This window comes from Artemia franciscana, chromosome 5 (genome assembly GCF_032884065.1).
Source record: "Artemia franciscana chromosome 5, ASM3288406v1, whole genome shotgun sequence".
Taxonomy (NCBI): Eukaryota; Metazoa; Arthropoda; class Branchiopoda; order Anostraca; family Artemiidae; genus Artemia; species Artemia franciscana.
This window is the reverse complement of record NC_088867.1, coordinates 30,374,654-30,400,730: the sequence shown is the minus strand read 5'-3', so window position 1 is coordinate 30,400,730 and position 26,077 is coordinate 30,374,654. Positions and strand designations below refer to the sequence as shown.

The following is a 26,077-nucleotide window of genomic DNA, read 5'->3' as shown; positions in this document are numbered from 1 at the left end:
GAGTTCCTTCTAAATATCAAATTTCATTAAGATCCGGTCAACTGTTCTTAAGTTAAAAATACCTCAATTTTTCTAGTTTTGCCAAATTAACACCTCCCAGCTCCTCTAAAGAGAACGGACCCGTTCCAGTTATGTAAATCACGTATCTATGACTTGTGCTTGTTCTTCCCATCACGTTTCATCCCGATCTCTCCATTATAAGAGTTTTCCAAGATTTATGTTTCCCCCCTCCAATCTCCTATGTCCCCATATCTGATTCGAATTGAAAATGGAGCATCTGAGACATAAGATCCTTCTATATATAAAGTTTCATTAAGATCCGATATCCCATTCGTAAGATAAAGATACCTCAATTTTCACGATTTCCAAGAATTCCGGTTTCCCCCTCCAACCTCCCCCAATGTCATCAGATCTGATCGGGATTTAAAACAAGAGCTCTAACGCACAACATCCTTCTACATATCAAATTTCGTAAAGATCTGATCACCCGTTCGTAAGTTACAAATACCTCATTTTTTCTAATTTTTCTGAATTACCCCCCCCCCTCCCCAACTCCACCAAAGAGAGCGGATCCGGTCTGGTCATCTCAGTCACATATCTTGGACTTGTTTTTGTTCTTCCCACCAAGTTTCATCCTGGTCTCTCCGCTTTAAGCGTTTTCCAAGATTTCCGGTTCCCCCTAACTCCCCCCCCCAATGACGGTATCTAGGACTTCTGCTTATTTTTTCCACCAAGTTTCATCCCGATCCCTCAACCCTAAGCGTTTTCCAAAATTTTAGGTCCCCCCAACTCCCCCCAATGTCACCGGATCCGGTCGAGATTTAAAGTAAGAGCTCTGAGACACGATATCCTTCTAAATATCAAATTTCATTAAGATCCGATCACCCGTTCGTAAGTTAAAAATACCTCATTTTTTCTATTTTTTTCGATTTAACCGTCCCCCACTCCCCCCCCCCCCCAGATGGTCGAATCGACAAAACGACCATTTCTAATTTAATCTGGTCTGGTTCCTGATACGCCAGCCAAATTTCATCGTTCTGGCTTACCTTGAAGTGCCTAAACTAGCAAAACCGGAACCGACAGACCGACCGACATAATTTACGACACCAAGTGCCATAAAAATTTATAAGCAAGATCACATTTTTAAGTCCTAACTAATAAATAAATAAAAGTGTGTGCCACTGATGTACCCATCAACTTTCACAAATTCTTACTCCTCATAAAACTTCTATATCTTCTATAAAACTTCTATCTCTACATAAAATCCACCCATTCATTCCTTATATTTCCTTCCTCAGTCCATTCAATTCTTAATACAAACTCAAAAGATGATCTAAGTCATTCACTCCATATCAAAATGTTGGGTAAAAATAAGGATCTGACTTCAACCTCGCTCTTAACCCTTTCAGACCTGAACCAAGAAGGAGTTGCGTAAAAATTCTGAAAATAGCAGAGAGTGATCCTGGAGGTTCAACTAGAACAGGTTTATTTTTTTTAATTTTTATTTCATTCCATATCCAAAATGTGAATGGTTACCATATGGTCACGTCAGGTATATACAGATACTATTTTAGGTGAAAATTTGTGAAACAGTTGCGATCTGATTTCAAACACAGTCGAACTTTGCACTTCGAACACATGATTCGACTGGTTCCACCCCTAACGCACTTCTCATAGCGACACCTTCCCTTTTCAGTCGTATCCGGAAAATGCGAGGTCTGGTCAAACCTCACTGATTCCGAAGGCATCCCGTCTTGCGAGGTAGTCGTATTGCGCTTGGTCACTGATAAGAATGGTCTTCCAACTCGAGGACTTTGAGATACGCCAGTAAGAACCAACCCACGAGCAATGTCCATTTTGAAGTACAGCAGACATGTGCTGAACATTGATCTGCTTACACTGTCGGCGGTGTATCAGCCAGGCGTTGTTCACAGCCATGTCAAAGAAGTAGTACACAATCCTCATATACCATTTCTTAGAGCGAATGTCAGTCCTGTAAAGCTCCAGGAACATGTCAGCAAGATTTAGGCCCCCCATTGATTTGTTGTAGTCACGGACGATTCGGGGGCGATCAACTTCGACGTATTTCCATGTTGTGCCATCCCATCTCTGACACTTATCAATTGGGGTGACTGCACAGTATGAAGAAGCCAAATGGACTGGTTTGTTGTCATACCATTTTACTACCGATACTTCTGAATGTCTTTCAAAACGGAAGTCCACTGACCCTCGTCCTTTCTTCTTCATGTTGGCGTCGGTATCTAGAACAGCGCCCCTCATTCTGTTGCTGCGTATCATACCACATGACTCGATGCCATATTCAACCCGGAGCTTGTGAATGAGATCGATGCCAGTATAGAAGTTATCAAAGAACAACTTGAAGTTCATGAACCTTGGCAGATTTTCTACAAGCCGAAGGACAACGTCAGTACCTTGGCCAAGTTCAGAAATTTCAACAGCTCCTTTTCCTGTATATATCTCTATGTCATACACTATTCCGCTGATGCCGGCTCTCGTGAAAACCTTTACACCCCACGAGTGGGGCTTGTCCTTCAAGTACTGTCGAAATCCAATTCTTCCTTTGAATGGGATCATCTGTTCGTCAATACTTTGGATCTCTTCAGGGTCTATTTTTTTCAGATTCTCCCTGAATGCGTAGCATAGTCTTCTGATCTTGAACAGTTTATCATGACCAACCTCCCCTTTCAGTATCATTAAGGTGTCATCACAAATGTGGAAAAAAGACCTCAAGCTGATGAGCCTATCTCTGCTCATGGTATCAGCCACCGGGGAATATCGTATTCCATTCTCCCAGTACATTCTAATAGCCGGAAGTTTGAGAATGCTCATAAGCATTTGAACTCCAAGAAATCTGCGCAGCTCTTCAAGGGAAAGTTTCAGAGCAAGATTTTTCTTTCTCATGGCATTCAGATTCGTTTGGTCCACAATGTTTGAAAGAATGTCTTCTGTGATAAACATTCGGAAGAGATCAAGGGGCGTTTGTACCTCGTCATAGTGTGGCATAGAACCCTTCCATGTAATATTTCGAGGTTCGGGCTCCGTTTTTATCCACTTGTATTGCTTTACCTCCTTCGCTACCTTCTTTTTTGCTACTGGTTTTGCCGTGACCTAAGGAGCATCAGTTGGAGTTACTAGACCGGCCACTGCTTGGGAAGGAGCATTTTTTTGAGCTATTGTAAGGACAAAGGGTTCAGCAGGTGCAGTAACTGTTGCTGACTGTATTGCAGAAGAAGCTGACACTGGTGCTGATGATGTGCTTGAAGAACTGTTTGACGCTGTTGTATCATTCAAGCCCAGGAGAGGCAAATCGAATTGATCCGTGTCATTGCCATTGTCTAACTCGAACCTGCCAAGCATTGCTAAAGGGATGTCGTCTGTGTGGTCGATATCCTCTTCATCTCTTCCGTCTTCATTGCCATAACAGTTGAGAGAACGTAAAGGCTGAAATTCTTGACCTGGATTGTCTGGTGCCCAGTTTGGGTCGTCGTCGGAAGAGATATCGAGATCTGAATCACAATCAGGTATGAATAAAAGCCTTGCTGCTTCTTCTGCACTCATTTTCTTGGTAACTTTTCTACTTCTTTCCTTGATCAGTCTCTCTTCCAAGGGCTTGGGACCATGACCTCTCATGGATTCAGAGCTCGTGCTTGGATCAGCTGAAAAGAAATTCAAGGTAAGTGCATCACTTAATAATAACAATAATAATAGTATATTGCAATAAAATAGGCCATTGGCCTCAACACTTGCCTGAGGCATCCCACAAAATAGCTTTTTTACCCTTGTTTCAGTAAAAAGGAGGAACAGAAAGAAAATGTGCCTATTCCCGATCATAAAAAGGACTTGCTGCCTCGTTTGCTGTACAAATCTGCCTAGGTATGGTTTGGCACTGAATGCCTGACGTGACCATTTGGTAACCGATCGTTAGCAACCTTGTTTGCGGCTAAACTACAGCTCAGAATTAGACTAGTGATATCTCATTCGAAAGAACGTTCTTAGCTACAAAATAAGATCATAATCAGGCTCTGAACTTACCAGAAACGTCCAGGTCATCGAGGTCGAAATCTGCACCTTTCCTCTTTTTCGACATTTTATGTTTTGTCTAAACTTGGACGCTCGCTCGACCGCTCGGGTAAAGCCTTGAGGGACAATAAATTCAAACGCGACAGAGTCAAGCAAGCGCTATCTAGTGGAAAAGAAATCACGGTTGTGACTTCGTCGAGTCGAGAGAAAAAAAATAGGAGGCGAGCGGTATCCGTATGGTGACCACAGACATGAAAGGGTTAATGGACATAAAATATCATGAGAAAGCTGACAGGACGCTCATGGGTTTCTCCCAATCATTTAACAAGAATACAATTGTATCTATGGCCAAGAACTCTAAACTACTAGTTTACAACCCTCTTTTTCAAACCTCTCTGCGGCATTTATAGACTATTTATTGCTGCTGCAAGAGACCATCCCATTTTTACTCTTTTTTTGGGGGAGGGGGGAGTCAGTATTGTCTTTTCAGTAAAGCCCTTTGTCTTTTAGGTAATATTTACGGAATTCTAACAACCAGCACTATATTGTAAACACAGAATCAAACCCAAAATTAAAAAGTTCCTTGGAGCAGAAAATAATGATGAGTAGCCTGAAGAAACTAGAGAACTAATTTGCAAGCACCTAAATAGTCTATCGCCAGCCATGACATAAATACCTTCTAGTGTACAATTTTGATTCCCTAAAATACTCAAGCAAACGCAGTCTTCAGTAAAGCACTAGTTTTTGAAATTATAAAAATATATTAAAAATATTAGTTAGTTTATTTGAGCTTATTTGGTATATTTTGTGTAGTCTACAAAGCATCATTTTTGTTCGTTTCAAGTTTCAACTTAGTTCTTTACTTCCATAAGAAAAGCTTCTTTTTTTTCAAATTAATTTTCACTCAGATTCAACTGAACAACAATTTACAATTATATGTTGAAAATATTCAACTGAACAACAATTTACAATTATATGTTGAAATTATTTAGGATTTCGAGAAATAGTCTAAACCTCACAAAAGAGCCATCAAGTTCAAGTTTCATGTTCGTTGTTTGCTTTGACCAGAAACTTTAGTTTTCTTATCCCCAAGGAAGGAAAGCACTTGTGTCACCACCCTCTAGAATTTGAAAAATACTCTTTTCGGTATTTTTATTGAAAACATTTAAAAAACAACAAGTTTGCAACAAATATTTTGAAAAATACATTCTCCCATAAATACATAAATTAAATTAACTCATTGTTATGTCGACTTTCAAGTAAATCGTTCATTCTGCAATTCTCTCCCCTCCGAATCAAATTAGGAAAATTCAAGAGGTGATATGGTTTCAAGATAACCCAACTCCTGTAAATAGAATTAATTTCTATTCAAAAGTAATAAAAGCAATTATCCAACTCGTGACTCTCGTGATGAAGTGACTTTGCATCATTAGCTTTTAGAGTGAAAATTTATGAAAAAGAAATATACCAACTGAACTGCAAGAGTTTTTTTGAATCGAATGTTTTAAATATCAACAATATTTGATATACTGAAGAGGTTTGACACCCGGTTTAGTATATTTGAGTAAAAAAGGACATAGATAATATGTAAACTATGTTTTCTTATCTTTAATGCTAGTATTATCTTTTCCCCCTTATTTACCTCTTTTTAGTGTATTATGACTGTTTCTTATTTATTCTATTCCCTTGTGCTATTTGGTGTTTTCTTATAGTTTCAAGCTATATTCTGCAGATTAGAAAGTTTAATGATCTGTACGGGCAAAGTCACTGAATAAATCATCCGTTCGTTCATTCATCTTTTAAAGACAACTAAATTCTATTGAGGCACACTGCACTCGCAGATGCCAAAGTATAATTCTGAAAAGCAACGTACATCGAGCTGATTGGAATTAAAAGTCACAATGTCCGTTTCCAAGCAATCTCATATAAATCCATAGCAGTTTCGTTAAATTTCAACTCTCTTACGTGTCTGGCTCCCAGCTTCTCAATTTAAAGACTAAGTTGGGATTTTTTTTTTTTTTTTTTTTTTTTTTTTTTTTTATAGCAATATACGACAGTTTTTACTTCTTACCTTCATTAAACTTCCCAACAATTCAAGTGCGAATTTGTCAAATAGTTAAAGCGTCTTAGGGGATATTAAAATAAATCAATGGTATTTTATTCAGTTTTTTTCCGAAACACTTTTTTTAATTTTCACTTAAGTGGACTGGGAGAGGGGTTTGAAAAAGAGGATATTGTAAACTAGTAGTTTAGAGATCTTGACCACAGATACAATTGTATTCTTGTTAAATGATTCGGAGAAACACACGAGCGTTCTGTCAGCTTTCTCTTAACATTTTCTGTTAATTAAGGGCGAGGTTGAAGATAGGTCCTTATTTTTACCCAATATCATGAGATGGAGCGAATGATTATGATCATCTTTTGAGTGTATAAAGAACTGAATGAACTGAGGAAGAAAATTTCCCCAATGTGGTATATAAGGAATGAATGGGTGGATTTTATGTAGAGATAGAAGTGATAGAAGTTTTTTAGAAGATAAAAGTTTTATGAGGATTAATTATTTATGAAAGTTGGTGGGTACATGTAAACTTTTCGGAAAAGGCCGTTCTTTTCAAATGGGATAATTTTTCTTCAACTATCCGGCTAGATTTTGAGGACCAATAATAAAAGGTGAGTCTAATTCAGGATTAATTTAACACTGGAGAAGACTCACTAAACTGGAAAGAAACATTTGACAAGCGTGGGTCAAAGGACTCAGTGCAAACCTTGCAGCATTAAGACACTTATTCTTGCAACACGTCAAATCTCAAGCATCATCTCCAGTGAAGATACTAATAGCGATTTCAAAGGAAAAGAAACAGTTTTTCAAAGAGAAAGAAGATTTCACAAGAAAGAGAGTTTATCTGTTGGAGTTGTCACTGGTAAATGAGGCACGAAGTGAGGATGAGAGGGACAAAGAGAGAAGAATTTTGATATCTGTTGAATCTGATACGTCTATTGATGAAGTCACTCTAAGGAGTAAAGGAAGTATTGCTTCCCAGAATGGAATTCCAAAAAAAGCAAGCAAAGATCATCAAAAACCGTACTTCCGTTCACAAATATGCCTAAAAGATTTCGAAAGTAGAAAAAAAATACATTATCCATTTTGTATTAGTTAATTTCCCAGCTGTTGATATGCAGCCTCTATCAGCTGTCAAAAACTCCACGTTTCAGAAGCTGGTGGATCTTCTTTATCCAAAACATTCTCTACTAAGTCGAGTAAAAAATTACCACATCCTAGCTACCCACAAAGCATTAACGATAGAAGGCTCTTCTGATGAAATAGATGGATGCATATGGCACTCACAACATGCATTGGACTTATTGATTTGCAAAAATCACAGTTCGGTACGGTGACTCCGATACCATATTAAATGGAAAAGTAATTTGTACAAAAAATAGATGACAACCACACTTTTTTTTACATATACTCCATTTTTAAGAGTTTCCTTAAGAATGGAAGATCAAGACAAGCTCTTTACAATACTGGAACTGAAAATGGTACAAATATAGTGCGTGTAGTGGAAGAAATAGGCTTGAAAATAGGCTTGAAAATTAATGTTAAGAAGACTAAGTCACAAAGGTTAGGAATAAGTGAAGATGAACAGGTGGCCTTAGGTAACGAAAAGATTGATCAGGTTGGGAGCTTCAGTTACCTTGGTAGTATTATTAGTAAAGATGGTGGGAGCAGTGAAGATGTTAAAAGTAGAATAGCTAAAGCTCAGGGTGTTTTTTCACAGTTAAAAAAAGTTTGGAAGAATAGAAAGATAAGCCTACAAACCAAGATTAGAATATTGGAAGCTACAGTGATGACAGTGGTCAAATATGGCTCTGAAGCATGGACACTCCGAAAAGCAGATGAAAATTTACTAGATGTTTTCCAGAGAAATTGCCTACGGATTGTTCTGGGTACCCGGCTGACTGACCGTATTTCAAACAGTAGGTTGTACGAAAAGTGTGGTTCAATCCCGCTTTCTGGGGCTATAATGAAAGAAAGGTTGAGATGGCTAGGCCACGTTCTACGGATGAAGGATGACAGATTACCGAAGATTGTCCTTTTTGGCCAACCGTCTGGGGCTACACGGAAAGCAGGTCGTCCTTGTCTGGGTTGGGAGGATGTCATAAGTAGGGATTTAAAGGAAGTGGGAACTTCCTGGGAGGGTTTAAAGAGGGAGGCTTTAAATAGATTAGGTTGGAGGAGGAGCGTGCGTAGCTGTGTTGGCCTCAGGCGGCTTGGTGCTGCAGTGAGTTATTAGTAGTAGTAGTAGTAGTAGTAGTGGAAGAAGCATGCCTTCAAGTATCACGCATTGGCCGTACCCTTAGTCTAGTTGTAACAGGAGCAATTGAAAAAACAAGTGAACTGAAGGTACTTGTACACTGCAAGAGAAACTTTGTCGCACTCTAGAAGAAGTATCGTCGTTGCAGACAAGCTTAAACAAACTAAGTCCTAATTTCTGATAGAAACCCAACATAAGTGAAAAGTTATGTTTTGACACAGCGGAAATCTCTCTCGGCAGTGTTGAGAAGTTTGTCATGAACTAAAGAAAACATATTTCATTTATAATTGGAGTGCTAAGTCAGAGGGATTTACTTTTTGGCTACGATTAAGTGAACCTAGCTTTTGGTTATACGTTCTTACTTATATTACTGCTCTTATCCATCACTAATTTGCTGCAGTGTCCCTGTATCTTGTTAAAAAAAATGGTTTTCTGAAGAAAATCTTTTGCGGTAGCTCTATATCTCAATGAAATAAGTTACCACTTGCAGTAAGAGAACCTCAAGGAAGCAGGTTATGCTTTAAATAAAGGCTCCAGAGAAACAGCTACTCTGTAAAAATCTTTCGATACGACCAATTACTAGCAAGAACATGACAACAAGCAGTCCATTTTTTAACCCTTGCAAAATGAAAATGACCTAAAACTATTTAAAAGGTATCGATACAAGAATATTGATACTTTCGCCAAGTATAGCATCGATTCCGGATAAATTCTGGGCATCGCCCATCATTATCACTTACAGAGTATGTAATGAAGCGCTGTTATTACCTGATATTTCTTCATTTTTTATAGTTGTGCATTATTCATAACAATACCCTCAAGTGAAATGTATGCAACACAACAAAAGCACACAATTTTTGAGTCTGAGACATTGAAAACCAGCAAAGTGTGAAATGATTGTTTCACACGACTATTGGATTGTTTTTAAAACATTAGATATTCATATAATTTCGTGAAAAAAGCAATTTTTGAGCAAGTGTATGCTTTTAATTATTTAGTTTTTACATCTTAGGTCAAATTAGAATTTTGAAATTGCATGCTTTTTGTCTCAACAGGATGCGACATTAAAGATCCAACATACTTAAATAGATACACGACTTCAGACAGACGAAAAAAAAATACTGGCATAATATAATTAACTCTATTTATGAATTCTAAGGTTACATTATTAAAACTTTACAACTGACCCTAATAATCAAATGTAACCCACAGAGAAAACAACAATTTCACAATACAAGTAAAATCACAATACCCGGCCCTGATATACACACCACATATCCATGGCGCCCACATGTCCCCGAAAATCTGGGACGGTCCCAGATTTTAGCGTACATTTACGGTGTCCGGGGAACTTGTCTATATGTCTCAGATTTCCGTGACACAAACAACAAAATGTGAAACTGCTGTTATATTTAACGCTTGATATCTAAGAGTCGAGGCTTTGCTGCTTGGTATTCAATTCCAGATTAAAAACCGTATAAAAGCCGGAATGTTTATTTAATCTTATTTTTAGTAAACACATTTTTACTTAGTCTCACTTTTTTCAAACTGAAGCGTTTTTGTTCCATTTTATGCGAAGAATGGTTTTCATTTATAATTATGAAATTCGCTATCAATAATTGCTTTCCTTCATCTTCCTGTTTGTTCATCTATAGAACATTTAACTATCATTTAAGGAGAAAACACAGTAATTTTTGGGTAATAGCAATTTAACACTACAATTAGACAATTTTTATTTTTTCATTAGAATTAAAAAGTAGTGATACCTCAGTGCTTTTAACGGCATTCCTATTCTTTCAAATCCCGCCCCGAAACTTTTTTTTAAAACTTCTTCAAGACACAGGTGCATATTAAGCAATAGGGACTGTTTTCTACACGAAGCACGTGTTAATTACTTAATAGTTTCTTTGAGTGTAAAAAAATGAAATCAACATCTAGAAAAAGCAAAATCTTTTTAGTATTACGTAACAAACTTCGTATGAACTGTCCTTACGTAACACCCCACGTGTGCGCTCTCTTCAATTACAAGCGGGGATCCCCACGGGCCCCTGAAGTCTAGCATGTCACGCGAGATTGCGTCATCCTTAACATAAGTAAACATTTCCTTATTACATAACATCCAAAAAATCTTTAAATGTCTTGAAAAACGTCTTGACGGTGAAATTGGTTGCTAAGGAGCCCTTCCCCCAATGAAATTGTATACTAGGGGTGCCGTTGGATTGACTGTTGTGAGACCCCGTTGGAATTGCTTGCTCGGGCCCCAGTGAAATTGGATGCTAGGGTTCCGTTGAAATTGGATGCCAGGGGCTCCGTTGGAATTGGATGCTAGGGGTCCAATTGGAATTGACTTCTAGGGTCCCCGTTGGAATTGGTTGCTAGGGCCCTCCATTGAAATTACTTGCTAGGTTCCACCGGTGGAATTGGTTGCTAGGCCCCCATATAGAATTTGACGGTAAGGGCAACCTAAAAGGTTTCTAGGGGCTCGGTGCAATTGGATGCTACGGCCCAGGTTGAATTGGTTGCTAGAGGACCCTCCGATGGAAAAAGGTTGCTAGGGGTCCGGTGAAATTGCTCACGAGCGTCCGGCGTCTTGAAGGTCTCCCAATACCAAATCCTAAAGGTTTTCCTCTGGACCTCGAGGGTTTTTGAAGAAAAATCACCTCTCTAATACGTAACATCCGAAGCCTATTACACAACAACCAAGTAAATCCTGATTGGATGGGACCCCTGAAGGTTTTTTAAACACTCAAAGAAACTACTAAGGAATTAACACATGCTTCGTTCAGAAAACAGTCCTAATTTCCCTATTGCATAACTTGCACCTGTGTCTTGAAGATGTTTAAAAAAGTGTCAGGGCTGGTTGCTAGGGACCCCCCACCCCAAAGGAATTGGATGCTAGCCCCCCCCACATATATAATTTGATGGCAAGGGCAACCTAAAAGGTTTAGGGGCTCGGTGCAATTGGATGCTGCGGCCCAGGTTGAATTGGTTGCTAGAGGACCCTCCGATGGAAAAGCTTGCTAGGGGTTCGGTGGAATTGCTCGCTAGGGTCCAGCATCTTGAAGGTCTTCCAATAGCAAACCCTAAAGGTTTTTCATTGATCTCGAGGGTTTTTAAAGAAAAATCACCTCCATAATAGGTAACACCCGAAGCCTGTTACGTAACAACCAAAGAAATCCTGATTTGGTGGGACCCCTGAAGGTTTTTTAAAAACTCGAAGAAACTATTAAGTAATTAACACATGTTTCGTTTAGAAAACATTCCCTATTGCGTAGCCTGCGCATGTGCTTTGAAGATACTAAAAAAAGCGTCAGGACTTGATATTCGAAGGGATAGGGTCGCCGTTAAAAGCAGTGAGGCATCACTACAATTTAACAGCAATTATAAAGTAGTTGTAATTAGTAATTTTACACAGTAATTAAACATAGTAATCTTTATCAATGATGACAGAATACATAATAGGTAATGATCTTTCTCCTTATTTATCTGCCACAAAAGAAGTTTAAAAGAAAATTTTAGTTCCTTATTTTATCGCCTTTTCCGAAGATTCCCCCACCCCGAACTATGAAGATTTTTCCTAGTTTTTTCTAGAATTTTGAAAGGTTTTCATATGATTCACCTGTTAAACGGTTTTCTGGGTGTTGTTTTAGCGAGCCTTGTCTACCTCGAAACATATTACTTGCCAGCCACTGCCAGCAGTGACATACGTGTCAGTCATTGCATTGCAGGCACATTTTGCAGATATTGAAAGGTCGAAATTATCCTAGAACTAATATCTAGTGACCATTTTGTAAACAAATACTGGCAGTCAACTAATGTATATTCAATAGCAATCCGTGCATAACAATTAGACAGCCGAAAAATTGGCAATGTAAGCATCAACTATAATTACGCTCGTTATAGGAGGCATAGCCTTGTCTTATGCATCAGTATGGCTTAGCGCCAACCTAGGATCGGCTCCATTATGCCTCATTCATTGTACTTGGCACGCAATATTGTATGTAGAAGAATCTTGAATGACTTGCTGTCTTTTTAATTTGAGAACCTGAAATATTTTTTCCCAGAGACAGATTGGCTAATTAGGGTTAATTAGAGACTAAAAAAAGTATTCAAAAAATAGAAAAAAACGAGTTGTAAGCATTCTAGTAAATATTTTTTAAAATAAAATCCAGTACAACAGCGATCCGTGGATTTACTATTGATTAAAGGAAATTCCCACTGGGTACACCTAAACCAATGTCCACCACCATCCCAATTCATATTTGGAAGAGAGGGGAGGGGGACTTCTTTCTAATAAATGTCCGGGAATTTCCCGGTTTTTAAGAAAAACAGAAACATCAAAATGTCTATTTTACAGTTTAACACTTGAGAGTCGTTTATTCTTTAAGCCTTCTTCTCCAATTTTAGCAGCACAAAAGTACTACCAAACCAAGCCCTGTAAGGGACTCCATTTCATGAGCTGAGCATGATCATATCTACAAGCAGAGGAGAAACGGGCTTTCCCTTTAAGGGATGTACAATACCTGCTTACGATAGATAAAAAGGAACAGAAAACTGTGAAATGTTTTCATTATATTCTGGCATTGAATTTTACGTCGTTTTTTAAGCTAGCCCACGCCTATGAGTTAAAAGTCTTCACTCTTACGATTCCTTTTTCGAGATCAAATGGTTCTTCCTCCTTAAACTACCTCGTTCAGTAAAACATGATATTTTCATGTAAAATATCATATGGTAATGTAAACATTACCAAATTCATACCAAATTTACTCCTAGTACCCTTACCAGCACCAGAAAACTTGCCAAGAGGCGGAGGACAGAGGCTCGCAAAGTACTATCAGTAGTTCTGTTTTTCCTAAGATTTATATGGTAATCTTACCCATTTTTCTATCTTTCTTCATTTTTGAGTGTTTCCCTTGGATGTGGGGGGGGGATTGCCCAAATTGGCCAGTCCTTCCTACCGGCGTCCATGTCCAGCAACCGCTATCAGTGAATAATTTTCATTTTCAACTAACTTCAAAAATAACAAATTACCTTTAGACAGTTATTAACAGATTTCTTTTTTTGAAACATTATTTCGCCGAAATTGCACATCAATGATCCCAAAATTAAGCCAAATTAACTAAAGTCACATATTATTCCAACCAACCTGTAATGGGGAGGGGGTAGCTGCATGACAACACTGCGCATACACAGCAATCTAGACTCGTCATCTTCCTGCTGGACAGCTTCTACAAATTTATCATATAGTTGATAGGTACACAAGGGGTTTGGCAACTCACGAAAATACATTTTCAACAGCGAAGATACAGCATGAATGTCTAGCACTATTTGCTCATCGCTTTGGAAAACGGGTGTTTTATCTTCATCGAAGGCTACCCTGAAAATAGGAAATATAATCACTATTTAAATAAAAAACTTTTCTCTCTTAAAATGGCAAGCCTTGAGGAGGATACTGTTTGCAGTTGAAAGTAAGCAGGAAACCCAAGGTGGATTTAGAGCTTGCCCACTAGTAGGCTGTAACATAACGATTTCAGCCTTGATAAAAACATGCATAGTTTAAAACTAAAAATCTAAATTGGAAAAAGACAGGGAACTTGTTCAGTACAATGTCGGTTGATTTTATGAGTCAGATCCGTTTTCCTAGGTCCCCGTACTCACTTCACTATGTCACGCGTCACAATAATAGCAATAACTATAGGTTTTACTTCTGACCTCGCCCAAATTATCCCATGAAGGTATCCCAACCGGCCATTATAGGTAAACAAGAGCTAAGAGCTCATATGGCACTTGTGACGAGGCGAGAAGAGCCAAGAGATCATATGGTATGAGCTCTAACAAAATTCTATGAATCAATAGATTGATTTAAAAAGGAAAATAAGAGGCTTAATGCCGGTCAGGATTTAAAATAAGAGCTCTGAGTCACGATGTCCTTCTAAATATCAAAATTCATTAAGAACCGATCACCCACTCGTAAGTTATGAATACCTATTTTTTTCTAATTTTTCCTCTCCCTTTATCCCCCCAGATGGACGAATCTGAGAAGACGACCTTATCAAGTCAATTTGTGTAGCTCCCTGATACGCCTACCAATTTTCATCGTACTAACACGTCCAGAAGCACAAAACTCGTCAAATCACTGAACCCCTCCCTCCAACTCCCCCAAAGAGATCGAATCCAGTACGGTTACGTCAATCGCGTATCAAGGACATTTGCTTATTCTATTCACCAAGTTTCATCCCGATTTCTCCACTCCAAGCGTTTTCCAAGATTTCCGATTTCCCCCTCCAACTCCCCCCAATGTAAACAGATCTGGTTGGGACTTGAAATAATAGCTCTGAGAAATGAAATCCTTCTAAATTTCAAATTTCATTAAGATCCTGTCACCGGTTCTTAAGTTAAAAATACCTCAGTTTTTCTAACTTTTCCAAATTAACACCCCCCAGCTCCTCCAAAGAGAACGGATCCGTTCCAATTATGTAAATCACGTATCTCGAATTTGTGCTTATTCTTCCCATCAAGTTTTATCCCGATATCTTCACTCTAAGTGTTTTCCAAGATATCTGTTTCCCTCCTCCAACCCCCTATGTCCCCAGATCCAATTCGAGTCGAAAATGGAGCACCTGAGACATAAGATCCTTCTATATATATATATATATATATATATATATATATATATATATATATATATATATATATATATATATATATATATATATATATATATATATATATATATATATATATATATATATATATATATATATATATATATATATAAGTTTCATTCAGATCCGATCACCTATTCGTAAGATAAAAACACCCCAATTTTCACGTTTTCCAAGAATTCCGGTTTCCCCCTCCGACTCCCCCCAATGTCACAGGATCTGGTCAGAATTTAAAATTAGAGCTTAAAGCACAAGATCCTTCTAAATATCAAATTTCATTAAGATCTGGTCACCCGTTGGTAAGTTACAAATACCTCATTTTTCCGGATTACCCCCCCCCCAACTCCACCAAAGAGAGCAGATCCGGTCCGGTTATGTCAGTCACATATCTTAGTCAGGTTTTTATTCTTTTCATCCAGTTTCATCCTGATCTCTCCGCTTTACGTATTTTCTAAGATTTCCAGTCCCCCCAGTTGCCCCCCCCCAATGACACTGGATCCGGTTGAGATTTAAAATAAGAGATCTGAGTTACGAGGTCTTTCTAAACATGAAGTTTCATGAAGATCCGATCACTCCTCCGTAAGTTAAAAATACGTCATTTTTTCTTATTTTTCAGAATTAACCCCCCCCCCCCCAACAGAGCGGATCCGTTCCAATTATGTCAATCACGTATCTAAGACTTCTGCTTATTTTCCTCACCAAGTTTCATCCCGATCCCTCCAATCTAAGCGTTTTCCATGATTTAAGGTCCCCCCAAACTCCTCCCAATGTCAACAGATCCGGTCGGAATTTAAAATAAGAGCTTTGAGACACAATATCCTTCGAAATATCAAATTTCATTGATAAGTTAAAAATACCTCATTTTTTTCTAATTTTTAGAATGACCCCCCCCCAACTACCCTAAAGAGAGCGGATCCATTCCAGTTATGTCAATCATGTATCTAGGACTTGTGCTTATTTTTCCCACCAAGTTTCATCCCGATTCCTCCACTCTAAGTGTTTTCCAAGATTTTAGGATTCCCCCTGCCAACTCCACCCCCAATGTAATTAGATCCGGTCAGGATTTAAAATAACAGCTCTGAGACACGGTATCCTTCCAAACATCAAATTCCATTAAGATCTGATCAACCGGTCGTAACTTAAAAATGCTTCATTTTTTCTATTTCTTTCCGAATTAACCGGCCCCTCACTCCCCCGAGATGGTCAAATCGGGGAAACGACTATTTCCAATTTAATCTGGTCCAATCCCTGATAAGCTTGCCAAATTTCATCGTCCTAGCTTACCTGTAAGTGCCTAAAGTAGCAAAACTGGGACCGACAGACCGACAGACAGACAGACAAACAGACCGACAGAATTTGCGATTGCTATATGTCACTTGGTCAATACCAAGTGACTACAAAATTATGTAGAAATTATGGGTAAGAATTCCATAAGATAATTATGGCACTTGGTATTAACCAAGTGACATATAGCAATCGCAAATTCTGTCGGTCTGTCTGTTGGTCCCGGTTTTGCTACTTTAGGCACTTCCAGGTAAGCTAGGACGATGAAATTTGGCAGGCGTATCAGGGACCAGACCAGATTAAATTAGAAATAGTCGTTTTCCCGATTTGACCATCTGGGAGCGGGAGTGGGGGCCCGTTAATTCGAAAAAAATAGAAAAATAGAAGTATTTTTAACTTACGAACGGTTGATCAGATCTTAATGAAATTTGATGTTTGGAAGGATATCGTGTCTCAGAGCTGTTATTTTAAATCCAGACCGGATCTGGTGATATTGGGGGGGGGAGTTGGGAGAGGGAACCTAAAATCTCGGAAAACACTTAGAGTGGAGGGATCGGGATTAAACTTGGTTGACACAACCGAAACGGATCCGCTCTCTTTGGGGTAGTTGAGGGGGGGGGGGGGGGTAATTCTGAAAAATTAAAAAATGAGCTGTTTTTAACTTACGAACGGGTGATCGGATCTCAATGAAATTTGATATTTAGAAGGACCTCGTAACTCAGATCTCTTTTTTTAAATCTCAACCGGATCCAGCGTAATGGGGGGGGGGCAGTTGGGGGGAGCCGGAAATTTTAGAAAATACTTAAAGCGGTGAGATCAGGATGAAACTGGATGGGAAGAATAAAAACCTGTCTAAGATACATGACTGACATAACCGGACCGGATCTGCTCTCTGTTGGGTAGTTGGGAGGGGGGGGGGGTTAAATCTGGAAAACTAAAAAAATGAGGTATTTTTAACTTACGAACGGGTGATCGGATCTCAATGAAATTTGATATTTAGAAGGATATCGTGTCTCAGAGGTCTTATTTTAAATCCCGACCAGATCTGGTGACATTGGGGGGTGGGGGTGGGAGGGGGAAACTTAAAACTTGGAAAACACTTAGAGTGGAGGGATTGGGATGAAACTTGGTGGGAAAAATAAGCAAAAGTCCTAGATACATGATTGACATAACTGGAACGGGTCCGCTCTCTTTGAGGTAGTTGGGGAGGGATTAATTTTGAAAAATTGAAAAAAATGAGGTATTTTTAACTTACGAACGGGTGAGCAAATCTCAACGAAATTTGATATTTAGAAGGATATCGTGTCTCAGAGCTCTTATTTTAAATCCCGACCGGATCTGGTGACATTGGGGGGAGTTTGGGGTGGGGAAACCTAAAATGATGGAAAACGCTTAGATTGGAGGGATCGGGATGAAACTTGGTGGAAAAAATAAGCAGAAGTGTTAGAGACATGATTTACATAATTGAAACGGATCCGCTCTATCGGGGGGGGGGGGTTAATTCAGAAAAATTAGAAAAAATGACGTATTTTCAACTTACGAAGGAGTTATCGGATCTTTTTCGTATTTAGAAGGACCTCGTAACTCAGATCTCTTATTTTAAATCCCAACCGGATCCAGCGTAATTGGGGGGGGGGGCATTTGGGGGCACCGGAAATCTTTGAAAATACTTAAAGCGGTGGGATCAGGATGAAATTGGATGGGAAGAAGAAAAACCTGTCTAAGATACGTGACTGACATAACCGGACCGGATCTGCTCTCTTTGGTGAAGTTAGGGGGGGGGGTAATTTTGAAAATTGAGGTATTTGTAACTTACGAAAAGGTGACAAGATCTTAACGAAATTTGATATTTAGAAGGATCTTGTGCTTTAAACCTCTAATTTTAAATTCCGACCAGATCCTGTGACATTGGGGGATTGGAGGGGGAAACTGGAATTCTTGGAAAACGTGAAAATCGGGGTATTTTATCTGACGAATATGTGATCGAATCTTAATGAAATTTGATATTTAGAAGGAATTCATGTCTCAGAGCTCTATTTCAAATCCCGACCAGATATTTGACATTGGGGGGAGTTAGAAGGGGAAATCTTGGAAAACACTTTGAGTGGAGGAATCGGGATGAAGCTTGGTGGATAGAATAAGCAAATGTCCTTGATACGTGATTGACGGAACCGTACTGGATTCGCTCTCTTTGGGGGAGTTGGGGGGAGGGGTTCAGTGATTTGGCAAGTTTGGTGCTTCTGGACGTGCTAGGACAATGAAAATTTGTAGGCGTGTCAGGGAGCTTAACAAATTGACTTGATAAAGTCGTTTTCCCACATTCAACCTTCTGGGGGCTAAAGCGAGAGGAAAAATTAGAAAAAATTAGGTATTCATAACATACGAGTGGGTGATCGGATCTTAATGAATTTTGATATTTAGAAGGACATCGTGACTCAGAGCTCTTATTTTAAATCCTGACCGGCATTAAGCCTCTTATTTCCTTTTAAATCACTCTATTGATTCATAGAATTTTGTTAGAGCTCATACCATATGATTTCTTGGCTCTTAGCTCTTCATGCCTCGTCACAAGTGCCATACTTGTCACAATCCATGCATCACAAGTGCCGTATGAGCTCTTAGCTCTTGTTGGTATCACTGCTTCAAGTTACAAAAACTCAGATAATAACCTACTTTGATCTGATGAATATCTTAAAGATATGTTTTTTGCGAGATATCTTTGACTGAGTTAATTCGTTAGCTTTTGGTTACAAATCATTCTATAAAATTATTCTAAACTCCAGCACTTTCACTACAGCTTATGATTAAGATTAAACTGTCTTGAAAGATTATTCAAATTCCCTGAATACCAACATTTAAGATCTGAATTTCACGTTTTCCCTTTGGAAAAAAGTGAAGATGAAATGTTCAATTACCACTGACAATGGCAGTTTTTTTTTAAAAACTAAACAGCACTTAGTTACTTATATTCATTCTAAAACGGCTCCAAATTGGCAAAATTTTTAGAAAAAAAATTCGTTTCTGTACTTCAGGCTCATTCCAAATAAACAACACAGTTGAGCATGACATGTCAATCAATAAGCCGGTGAAGATATAATTTATTGAAGCATATCTCTACTTTCCGTTAGAAATGTTAACAGAATACATTTCTCAGTTAATCAAAGGACGTCATTTCCTGTAGAAATTTGCAAACAGTTTTAATCGAATTTGAATGAAGTTGAACACTCTCGAGACCAACACAGGAAGAAAAATTCAGTTTTGTATTCCAGCTCTAACGCTTTTACAGCTGTCACTTAAAGCAAAAGGGTGACAAAGATTACTAATTTAATTTCTAAATTACGAATAACATTTATCCTGAAATATGTGTATCAGGGACAAAGCTCTAGCTTTGCCTGTATTAAAGAACCATAAGAACTTAAGTATTATTTGTTTTTTTTCCCTAGAGCCGCATCATTTGAAAGGGGTGATCGTAGAAACATCGAAGAGGGGTTTTCAATTGAAAATTGGAAGTTATAGTGCCCTTTTCAAGAGTTAAAGGTGAAAGGAGGGAAACCAACCCCTCCCACACCCTTTCTAGATGCCTCCTCCCATTCACATCCCATAGAAATTTTAAGAGAGCCATTTCGTTCAAAAATGAATGAACTCTTTATTAGCTACTAAATTACAAAAAACTATTAATACACACAACCGCCCGGGAAAGGCTCAAACAGCCTGATGTTGGACGGCTGCAATCCTCTGATTCTCAACCTAATTAATTAAAAAAATAAAAATTAAAGAAGGACACAAACACTCTCACTCAATTAACCCTTAATACCAGAATATACATAAATAAAGGCTAACAATAATAATAATAATAAAAAAATCTCCCCACTCCCAATAAGTGTTTTTTTTTTAATTTACTTTAAACGACCCAATATGTTCAGCCTCCCTAAACAGTCTAATTGTCCAATTTTATAATCCTAATAAGGGGGTTAATGACAGATTTCCCTCTCAATCAATCAGACTATCTGTCTCAGCTTTTTCTACAATTAACCATGGCTTGATGCCTACAACTATTCGATTAATTTTAAACTTTCAGGACTAATATTACTGCTGCTGTGACTACTTCTGAATGCCACTACTTGTGGCTGCGACAATGACTACTGGCTTCCCACAATGTCATCATTTGACATTCTCGCAGACTCGTGGCTGCGACAATAACTTCCCACAATGTCAACAGATCCTGTCAGGATTTGAAAAAAAAGCTCTGATAAATGAGTTCCTTCTAAAGATCAAATTTCATTAAGATCCGGTCCCCCGTTCTTAAGTTAAAAACTCCTCAATTTTTTTATTTTTCCAAATCAACACCGCCCAGCTCCTCCAAAGTGAACAGATCCATTCCAATTTTGTCAATCACGTATCTAAAACATGTGATTATTCTTCCCATCAAGTTTCATCTTGATCTATCCACTCTAAGCGTTTTCCAAGATTTCTGTTTCCCCCCTGCAACCCCCTGTGTCCCCAGATCCGATTCGAATTGAGAATGGAACATCTGAGACATAAGATCCTTCAATATATCAAGTTGCATTAATATCCGATCACCCATTCGTAAGATAAAGATACCTCAATTTTTAGCCAAGAATTCCGGTTTCCCCCTCCAACTCCCACCAATGTCACTGGATATGGTCGGGATTTAAAATAAGAACTCTAAAGCACAAGATCCGTCTAAATATCAAATTTCATTAAGATCTAATCACCCGTTCGTAAGTTACAAATGCCTAATTTTCTCAAATTTTCCGAATTCCTTCCTCCCCCCCCCAACTCCACCAAAAAATTTCGGATCCAATACGGTTATGTCAGTCACGTATCTTGGAAATTTTTTTATTCCTCCCACCAAGTTTCATCCTAATCTCTCCACTTTAATGGTTTTCCAAGATTTCCGGTTCCCCCCCCCCCAATGACGATGGATCAGGTCGGGATTTAAAGTAAGAGATCTGAGCAACGAGGTCCTTTCAAATATGAAATTTCATTAAGATCCGATCACTCCTTCGTAAGTAAAAAATACCTCTTTTTTTCTAATTTTTCATAATTAACCCTCCCACCCCCAACTCCCCCAAACAGAGCTGATCCGTTCCGGTTATTTCAATCATGTATCTAGGACTTCTGCTTATTTGTCCCACCAAGTTTCATCCCGACCCCTCCACTCTAAGCGTTTTCCGAGATTTCAGGTTCCCCCCTCCAACTCCTCCAATGTCACCAGATCTGGTCAGGATTTAAAATAAGAACTCTGAGACACGATATCCTTCCAAACATCAAATTTCATCAAGATCCCATCACCCGTTCGTAAGTTAAAAATACATCATTTTTCTATTTTTCCGAATTAACCGGATGTGCCTTGGTTAACACCAAGTGCCATGAAAACCTTAGAAAAAGATGTTTTCAAAGAAAAATTAAGCGTCATATTAAAACTTAAGACGAGCAACAATGGAGTCCTATAATAATTCAAAGGTTAAAACGACCAGGAGTTATTATCAAAGAATAGATGAAGCTCAGAACAAACAAAAATTTAAATGAATAATCAAATCAAACTTAAAGATAACGGAAAAAAAACTTACTAAAAGAACATACTAGCAGGGGAGTGAGTAATATACTGAATGGATATGATTGTAATTTCGTCATTTTATCAATTACCAAAACGTATAGTAATATAAAACCGCCAGCTCAGGCACACGGACTCGCAGCCAGAATTCAGACGTTTGAATTTATATTTACACTTCATCTACCAGAAAAATTGTGCGTGCCACAAAACCTCTTCCTGAGCAGCTGCAGGCAGTAAACCTAGTATTTTTCTAGAGCTACCTGGTCTTATTCCAGCTACACGAGATAAAATATAAAGATACAAACTGAATAGGTTTTCGATGAAGTCTTCCTGTAAGAAAAATTTTGTGAGTGAAATCTCACTGAATACCTTCTGAGAATTTACAGAGTTCAATTCTTCATCTTCACAGCCAATCAAATAAAGAAAACTAGTTTTTTTTTTAACTGAAAGTAAGGAGCGATATTAAAACTTAAAACGAGCAGAAATTACTCCGTATATGAAATGGGTTGTCCCCTCCGCAATTCCTCGCTCTTTACGCTAAGTTTTTAATTGTTTTAAAAAGTAGAATCGTGGCAAAGAGTCAAACTTTAGCGTAAAGAGCAAGGGATTGCGGAGGGGACAACCCATTTCATATACGGAGTAATTTCTGCTCGTTTTAAGTTTTAATATCGCTCCTTACTTTCAGCTAAAAAAACTATTTTTTTTATTTAATTTCTGAACGTTTTTGAATTTATGCATTTTTGATTTTGGCTCTCCGGACATAAATCATTAAAATGAAATTTGCATATTAATTCTTTTTTTGGCTAAATGGCTTTCTCTTAGTTTTGATCAGACGACTTTGAGAAATAAGGGGTGGAGAAGGAGGCCTAGTTGCCCTCCAATTTTTCGGTTACTTAAAAAGACAACTAGAACTTTTAATTTTCAACGAATGTTTTTATTAGTAAAAAATATACGTAGCTTTAGAATTAACTTTCGTAACAAAATTTTATATTCTTATATTTTTCATTATGTATATGCGGGGGTTTGTCCCCTCGTTGATACCTCGCTCTTTACACTAAATCTTAAGATTTGTCCCAATTTTTTAAGAATGACCCCTGAATCAGAAAGACGTAGAATAAATAGTTGAAATTATATTCTTATATTTTTTATTATGTATATGCGGGGGTTTGTCCCCTCGTTGATACCTCGCTCTTTACACTAAATCTTAAGTTTTGTCCCAATTCTTTAAGAATGACCCCTGAATTACAAAGACCGTAGAATAAATAGTTGAAATTACTAAAAATACTTTAGCATAAAGAGCAAGGTATTTATCTCCTAAATACCTCACTCTTTGTGCTAAAGTATCTTTAGAACCCCTCATGTGCGTAATAATCTCTGTTCGTTTTAAGTTTTAATGCTACTCCTTACTTTCAGTTGAAAAAACTTTTTCATGTTTATTTTTTTATTGTTTTTTTTTATAATAATGCTAGAAAATCCCGCGCCCTTTTCATTGAATTTCTCTTCCCCCATGACATATTCCTCCAAGGAAAGATCCTCCCACATAGCCCCCTCCCCTCAACCCCATCCCCAAACCAAAAAATCCCCCTAAAAACGTCTGTACACTTCCCAATAACCATTACTGTATGTAAACACTGGACATAGTTTGTAACTTGCAGCCCCTCCCCCAGGGACTGTGGGGTAGTGAGTCATCCCAAAGACATAGTTATTATGGTTTTCGACTATGCGAAACAAAATGGTCCATTGACTTTGGGAAAAAACCAGCGTGGGAGGGGGATTAGGTGCCCTCCAACTTTTTTGGTCACTTAAAAAGGACACTAGAACTTTTCATTTCCGTTAGAATGAGCCCTCTTGCGACATTCTAGGACCACTTGGTCGATACGATGACCCCTGAAAAAAAATAAAAAAAAAATAAACACGCACCCGTGATATGTCTTCTGGCAAAAAACACGAAATTTCAAGTTTTTGTAGATAGAAGCTTGAAATTTTTGTTATAGGGTTCTCTGATACGCTGAATGCGATGGTGTGATTTTCATTAAGATTCTTTGACTTTTAGGGGATGTTTTCCCCTATTTTCCAAAATAAGACAAATTTTCTCAGGCTTGTAACTTTTGATGACAAACATTAAATTTGAATTTAAAATCAGCATGAAAATTCGATTCTTTTGATGTATCTTTTAGCATCAAAATTCCGTTTTTTAAGTTTTATTTACTATTGAGCCGGGTCGCTCCTTACTACATACAGTTCGTTACCACGAACTGTTTGAAATGTAAGCACCAAGTACCTTCCTGCTTTCGTGATTTTGTAACCATTTCGACTTTTGGCCAAGCCGATGTTGCAAGGGTGAGAGAATAAACTGAAACTGCTTTGCAATGGGGTTATTTTCAAACTCTTCGTGGTAACGAACTGTAACTAAGGAGCGACGCGGCTCAATCGTAACCGAAACACTAAAAAACGGAACTTTGATGTCAATAGAAACATCAAAAGAATTGGCTTATTATGTTGATTCTAAATATATGAGACTCGTCAAGATTAGTGTTACCCGTCAAAAGCTACGAGCCTGAGACAATTTGCCTGATTTTCGAAAAAGGGAGCAAACACCAAAGAGGTCAAGGAATCATAATGAATATCACACCATCAGATTCAACGTAGCAGAGAACCTTACTATGGAGTTTCAAACTCCTATACACAAAAATGTGGAATTTTTTGCCAGAATAAATATCACTGATGCGTCTTTTTTCAGGGGTGATCGTATCGAACCAGTGATCCTAGAAGATCGAAAGACGGTTCATTTGACCAGAAATGACAATTCTAGTACCCTTTTTAAGTGACAAAAAATATTGGAAGGTAACTGAAACAGCTCTTTTTTTCGCCAAAGTTGTACAAAAGGAATTTTTAGGTAGCCACTTCGTTCAGCATAGTCGATAAATCTAATAACTCTGTCTTTTGAGGATGACTTAACCACTGTACCCCGGGAAGGGCTAAAAGCTACGAACGATGCCCATGGTTTACATATAGTATCGGTTATTCGGGAGTATATGGAGAGACTTGTCAAAATTTATATACAAAGTATATTAGAGGACAGTTAGCCCATTTCCACATCCCCCTTTTCGCCGAAGTCGTCCGACAGAAATTTCAGGGCAGCCATTTTGTTCAGCATAGTCGAAAGATCTAATGACTATGTCTTTGAAGATGACTTGACAAACAAAACCCTGAAAAAGGGTGCAATCTATGAACTTTGCCCATGATTTATGTACAGTATTGGTTATCGGGATGTATAGCCTGCAGATATTTTTCCAAGAGGGATTTTCTGTAGGGGAGAGGTATTTTCTGTGCGGAGAATATTTCGTTGAATGAAAAATATTTCGAGGGAAGTTATCCCACTTTATGTGTGGAGATGTTCTGGGTGAATTTAAAGGGAGAGAGGGGGATGTATTTTACCTGGGAACTATCCACGGACGAGTTTCCCATGAGGGGAATGGTTTTTTCACGGAGGAGCCAGGTTTACCGGTACTATTTGAAAAACGACCAGAAATTAAATAAAAAAGCAAGTTTTTTTCAACTGAAAGTAAGGAGCAACGTCAAAACGCAAAATGAACAAAAATTCCAATTATGAACGAGTTACCCCGCCGCCTTCCCAATACCTTGCTCTTCAGGCTAAGTTCGACTGTTTGTTCCAATTTTTCAAGAACGACTCCTGAAACACAATGGCCGTTTAGTTAAAATAGAAAGTTTTTTTTAATGCTTAAAAACTTAAGCGTAAAGAGCAAAGTATTGGGAGGGGGGTAACCTCTTCTTATGTGGAATAATTTCTGTTCGTGTTGAGTTTTGATGATGCTCCTTACTTTCTGTTGAAAAAAAAAACTTATTTTTTTTTTAAATCTTGTGATACACCGATTGTGTTTCAAGTTTGAAAACCGCTCCACGAATGATTTTCTACTGTTAAAGTTAGATTCACCACTCTTTCTTGATTCTAGCAGATTAGAATGTGTAGCAGAGAATAAGGAAGCTTACATTGCCAAAACCCAGTTATAACTTACGAACAAATCTTGTAAGAAGATTCATTGACTTTTTGGCCATGAGCCCAAAAATCTTTTGAAGTTCTCTGGGGAGAAGTTCAAAAAGAAAACTATCCATAACGCATAAAAAAACATATATATAAAAAATATATATAAAAAAACATATATAAAAAATAT

The 26,077-nt window shown here is 38.1% G+C and overlaps 1 protein-coding gene across 6 annotated transcripts in view; it reads right to left on the bottom strand.

Annotated features, from left to right (window-relative positions):
- LOC136027242 (GTPase-activating protein CdGAPr-like) overlaps positions 1 to 26,077 on the bottom strand; it is a 225,586-nt gene that overhangs the window by 21,388 nt on the left and 178,121 nt on the right. For all 6 annotated transcript variants that reach the window (XM_065704310.1, XM_065704309.1, XM_065704308.1 and 3 more), the window contains one exon: positions 13,504 to 13,734. In XM_065704310.1, the coding sequence (XP_065560382.1) occupies positions 13,504 to 13,734 (231 nt within the window). The remainder of the gene's footprint in view (positions 1 to 13,503; positions 13,735 to 26,077) is intronic.